The sequence below is a fragment of the Merops nubicus genome, unplaced genomic scaffold (genome assembly GCF_000691845.1).
Source record: "Merops nubicus isolate BGI_N331 unplaced genomic scaffold, ASM69184v1 scaffold22310, whole genome shotgun sequence".
NCBI lineage: Eukaryota > Metazoa > Chordata > Aves > Coraciiformes > Meropidae > Merops > Merops nubicus.
In genome coordinates this window covers 9,937-15,806 of record NW_008582486.1, presented here as the reverse complement: position 1 = coordinate 15,806, position 5,870 = coordinate 9,937, and the positions used below count along the sequence as shown (strand labels likewise).

The window sequence follows — 5,870 nt, the reverse complement described above, 5'->3', positions numbered from 1 at the left end:
GCGGGGGGGGGGTGACGCTTTTTTGAGACTTTTTGTTTTGTGGTAAATGCAGTTTCTGTTCTTAAGAATTAGAAAGCTGTGCAGTCTCTGGAGCCCTGGGAAAATGCTGACAGTGCACATCAGCAACACCTTACTGGCAGTGGTGGTAGCTATGCTGCATTTGGGTTTTCCTACTGGGCAAGTCACATCTAGCAGCAGGCAATCCTCTGAGCCCAGCGGTGGTGGAGCTGCCAGGGTAAGCAGAGGACTGGACAATAGCAAGCTCCTGCCATCCAAATGCCAAGACATGAGGTTTGACTACTGAATCCTAAACCATAGGGGTTTCCAGGCTGGAAACAGCTGACCGTTGAAGGGCAGATCCACAGATAGCAGAACTCATACACCCACTTAGGAGATTTCCCTTCCCTGCTCTAATTCTTCTGAAGCTCATGTCTCTCTTCCTGAATAGAGCCATGCTGTCCTTTAAGGGCACCTCTGCCACCTGCAGCAGCATGTGGTCACTGATCCAGGTCCTTCACAGCTTGCAGCAGCTCAGTTACCCTCTTATATCACCTGGAGCCACATTAAAAGCCTGTCCTAAGGCTCGGCAGGGCTCGGCTATGGGGAAGTTACTGGACATGCCACAGAGCAGCAAAATGTCTTTTTTTTCCAAGGGCAGAGATGCTGCTTGGGAAAACACCACCCTAACACTTTAATGGAAAAGCAGGGATGTTGAGAAGCAGGAAGCACAAGACAGTCCTTCCCAATGCCAGCTTGGCTCCAGGACCTCTATCTACAGCGAGAGGCTGCCAGGCATTGCGTGCACTTCTGATAGCCAGCCTGCTACCAGCCAGACTGACCTCCAAGCACACAGCTCTAGGTATGTGGTTTGTTGGTTTATTTAAGTCAGAGCTGGTTCTTTGAGGAATGGGATGGGAAACGAGAGAAGGAGGAAGGAAATCACTAGTAAAATCATACAAGTCAGAAGAAGAATTTGTAAAGAAAAGAGTATCCTTGACTTTAAGAAGAGAAGCTTGTGTCTGCACCCTCCAGAGACACACACTGTTATGACAGAGGCTAAAGCAATGTACTGTACTACATTAAACGCAGGAATTAAGGTGGTTATTGGAAAGCCAGAACTGGGCTAAGTGAAAAAGAAGACTACAAGTAAAAGGGTCAGTTTAATATTCAAGGCAGCTGTTAGACTGAGAAACACCCAGCCACGTACACATGCCGTGCCTGTGAGCAAATGTGCCTTGCAGAAGACCACAGCTGCACCCAAATGGGCAACACCCCTGCTAGCCAAGCCAGGAAGCTCACTGGCATCCTGCAAACTCCTTTGCTGGCCAGTGTGACCGTAGTTGTGGCCATGCTGGAAAAGCAAGGAAGGAAGAACACCCCTCAAAATTTCAGCACTGAAAAACAGAAAGCAACAGTTTAAGAAGCTTCAATAAAAAACAAGTCCTAAGACATGTCTGAAATTTCAGGCTGGGTATTGCAGGCTACCAAAGTTGTAAGTGGAACCAGGGTTCTTTGCAATAGCATGTTAGCCACCTTTAAAAAGGATGCACCACAGCTAGCTCTCTCCAGGTCAGCACCAGATAACACGACCAAGTGGCATTTGTCATCCTGTGACCTGTCAGGAGGGGCAAATACAGTGTTAGACAACACAGAAGGGAGAAAACACTCAAAGTCCTGGAGAACAATAGAGCCTTCTCCATTTCCCCTGAATTCCAAACTTAATCCACCTCCCTCCTGCCAGGTCTCACCTTGCCATGGCTTCTCTCCACCTTCCGGAAACACTTGTTCAAGGAGAGGTTGTGTCGCACCGAGTTCTTCCAGCCGGTGGGTGCCGTGGCAAAGTAGGGGAAGCGCTCCAGGATCCAGCTGTAGATTTCTTTGACTGGCAAGCTCTTGTTGGGGGAATGCTCAATCGCCATGTAAATGAGAAGGCTGAAAGAATAAGGGGGTTTGGAAGTGGAGGATTTTTTTTCAGGGTTCTGGTAGCAGGACGGCGAGAAGGATGGCACGCTGTCGCCCTCGATGTCATATAAGGGGCTAACGATGGGAAGACCCTCGCTTCCGAGGCTGAAGTTTGTGAGCAGGTTAGTACTTTCATGCAGCCAGTTCAAATTTGTAAGCTCATCGTCTGCTGAATCTCTGTCCACCACGGTGGCCTTGGGCCTGCCGGCATCGCCGGCGTCAGGCAGGCTTCCCACTCCATGGCACTGCCGCAGCCCCGCGGCCTTTTCTGCTCCTGGCGTTTCAGCTTTCTTATCCGGAGTCATTCCAGTGACTGGACCCATTGAGCTGTATCGGTCTGCAACAGAGGAGACAGCCAGGAATCAGTGCAAATCTTCCACCAAACCCAAACGCGGGGCTGTGCCGCGCCCGCGCTGCTGCAGGCACTGAGGGGAGCCAGGGGCCAGCATGAGCCCCCCCCCTAAGCTCATGAGGGTGTGTTAACTCCACTGGCTTCATAAACCGAACTTATGGGAAGCACTTCAAAACTGCTCTGTCTCAAACTGCCAGTCTGGTCACAGAAATTACAGCTATTTTGATGTCAACATCTGACATCTGGAAAAGACTTCAACAGGTAGGATCTAATCCAGTCGGCTCCCACAGTAACTCGCCAGTTATTATATCGTAAGTTGACTCTCTTTAGAAGTGTTTGATTCTGAATCATAGAAGGTAGGTCCCTTCCAGTCCAAAGCCTTTAAAGGTCATCTAGTCCAACCCCACTGCAGTACGCAGGGACACCCCCAACTAGATCAGGCTGCTCAGAGACCCATCAAGCCTGATCTTCAATGTCTCCAGGGATGGGACCTCCACCACTTCTCTGGGCAGCCTGTTCCAGTTCTTTACCACCATCATAGTGAAGAACTTCCTCCTAATGTCTGATCTAAATCCACCCTGCTGTAGTTTAAATCCATCACCCCTCCTCCTGTCACTCTATGCCCTTGTAACCAGTCCTTTCCTTAGGCGTTCTTCTGGTACTGGAAGGCCACCATCAGGTCTCCCTGGAGTGTTCTCTTCTCCAGGCTAAACAATCCCAGCTCTCTCAGCATGGCCAGCCCTCTGATCCTTTCTAACAGGTCCATGTCTTTCTTGTGCTGAGGGCTGCAGAGCTGGACACAGTACTCCAGGTGAGGTCTCACCAAAGCAGAGCAGAGGATCAGATCTCTTGATCTGCTGGCCATGCTGCTTTTGATACAGCCCTGTATGCAATTGGCCTTCTGGGCTGCGAGCACACACTATCCAGCTTTTTGTCCACCAGTACTCTCGGGTCCTTTTCTGCAGGGCTGCTCTCTATCCCACCATGCCCCAGCCTGTACTGATAATGAGGATTACCACTACCCAGGTGCAGGACCTTGCACTTGGCCTTGTTAAACTTCATGAGGTTACTCTTCGGGCACCAAAGAGTAAAAAAGCTGCAAAACTAAAATCAGTATAAAGTGAATTTCTAGTCTCAGCACAAATTAAGTCTTTACAACCGCCTACAAGTCACAGTCATTCCCAAGCACTGCCTCCTGTTTCTACCAGGGAAAGATCTGACCATCCTATAAGTTCATCAGCTGGGTCCCAGGGAGCTGCCCAGGTCCAAAATTCCTTCTTTTTCCCCTCCTGCAAGGGCGTGCTGCTCTAACCCAGGCTCCCCAGGTGGTGGGACCAGCTCTCAACAGGATGACAACATCCACTGAGATGTCAGCTCTGACCTGCTGCAGAAATAATGGCTGACCACTTGCTTTGATATCTCCTCTAGATGAAAAAAAAAAAAAACAAAAACAACCAAACCAACCATAAAATTACTATCTATTAAAAGCTGCCACTCGGAACACGTGGTGTAACAGGCTACCCATGCTTGAAAGGCATTAATGCTAACAAAAAAACATCATCTTGCTTGTAGACTTCTAAAAGGGGTCATCTAACAAACTCCATTATGGCAACAGCTCATTTTTTCCTGCTGATGTGACCATGTTAGAGCTCCACTGCACCTACAGCTTTGGCCAACATAGCTATACCAGAAGTACAGACCAACAAAACCACTCTACAGCAGTGGTGTGTATAGATACACCCACACACGTACAGATCAGCCTGCTATAAATGTAAGACATTCCAACTATGGATGCAGTTTACTACCAAATTTGAGGTTCATATTATAAACCCTAAACCTAGACCTCCCCAAAACAACAACAACAAAAGAAACCCCTAGTTTCCTGGCCCAGTATATGCCATCATTCTGATTTTATGCTCCAGCTCCTACTGGAAGAGCTCACTTACAAGACTTGGACACTTTCTGTATCATATCTGACCAGACAGCTCAAAGCTGTTCCTGGATGTTTTCTCACAACACCTAGGGAACACATGGCTTCATGCACTTGCATCTTCTACTGCAAAGTGGAGACAAGGAGCTGGGCCAACTTGTGTGCACAGTCTGGTTGCCCCACCTACAAAACCACATCACCAGCTGGCTCCAACCTGACAGCCTCACCATGTCCATGCAACTGCACTGCCCAGCCTGCCTGGAGATGTTTTTTTCCCAGTCTCCTTACTTTGGAGGAGTGGAGAGATGTGCACAACAGAGGCGTGACATAGAAAGGCAACAGGATATATCCATTTGATGCTCCCCAACAGGAGCGAGCATGCTGCCAGCCCCTGCTTAGCAGTACTAGTGCTGGAAACCATCCCCAAATTTTCTATTTAAGTGCAGGGATGGGCACAATTAACTACCAGCTCAGTCATTAAAAAAAAAAATAAATAAGCATAGCAAACTACTCAAATAGCTGGTCAAAAATAGCTTTGCTCTCCCTACAATTTACTTCTCCCCCAAGCCATCAGAGCAGATTTATATTGGCAGTCAGTGATTGCTGGCTTTAAACACAGCAATATATACATATGCTTATGTCAGTTTTTCAATGAAAAAAAAAACATACAAAAAGCTAGTGATAAATTCATACGGTGAGATAAATGGCAATTCTGCTGCAATGTGAGCTTCCTTACAACAAGTAACTTTAGCTCCTTGTTCAGCACCTCTTTAGCCAGCTACGTACCAGCTTACACCTCTCAGCCTTGTATGAGTAATTTTAGCACTCAGTTCATGTTGCATGAAATGGCCCTTTGCAAATCTTCAGTCAGCACAGTAGATCCAGCACATGCACACACACACGCAAGTTTTAGGTCCCTCTATCTACTCCCTTGGTAAAATGGGGCAATAAAGTCTGTTTTACGACACAAATACGGCCTGGGCATGTTCACGGTCTTCTCAAAAATATAGAGACAAGAAAAACATATTAACTTATTAAACTGGCACTTAAAATCAGGCAGGCTTCGTGTTGTCGCACGACTTGTTTGTATTCTATTATGTGTTAGCAAAGAATCATTAGAATAATTAATATGCTACTTAAAAAAAAACCTATTTGCAAGTGATATACTTACAGTAAATAATACAGGCAAGTGCCACGTTTCTCTTAGTAGATGCATTACAAGAATTCCCATATCTCATATTACTTTCTCAGTGCCTAGTTCAGCACCTTGCACATCTTCTACATGAACATATCAGCAGAAATTAAAATATTTTTTCCCAGAAAGCTATAAAGACCATTATTATACTATTTACATCTAATAAAGAAGAAAAATAAAATCACAGTTCTGTAATTACTGCACGTTTCAAAGGGTGTTCTCCAGTGGTCTAAACTAAAAGCTGCATCAAGGATAATTTAAATACAGAAACAGTAGAGTATGCAACAGGAAAAGTTATTTTACTGAAGTAATACTTAACTCCATTGCGATGGCAGCAACAAGACTGGTAACATCAGGGACAACTGTCAAGGACTGAGGCTTGGTCAACCACTAAATGAATGACAAACACTCTCTATTAGCCCCCCTCCCTT

General features: G+C 46.4%; 1 protein-coding gene across 3 annotated transcripts in view; it reads right to left on the bottom strand.

Annotated features, from left to right (window-relative positions):
- FOXN2 (forkhead box N2) overlaps nt 1-2,291 on the bottom strand; it is a 16,256-nt gene extending 13,965 nt beyond the window's left edge. For 2 of the 3 annotated variants that reach the window (XM_008937884.1, XM_008937892.1), the window contains exon 1: nt 1,749-2,285. In XM_008937884.1, coding sequence (XP_008936132.1) covers nt 1,749-2,285 — 537 coding nt within the window. Of the gene's footprint in view, nt 1-1,748 lie in introns of all 3 variants that reach the window. The other variant, XM_008937877.1, reaches the window with a different exon arrangement.
- Nucleotides 2,292-5,870: the final 3,579 nt, after the last annotated feature.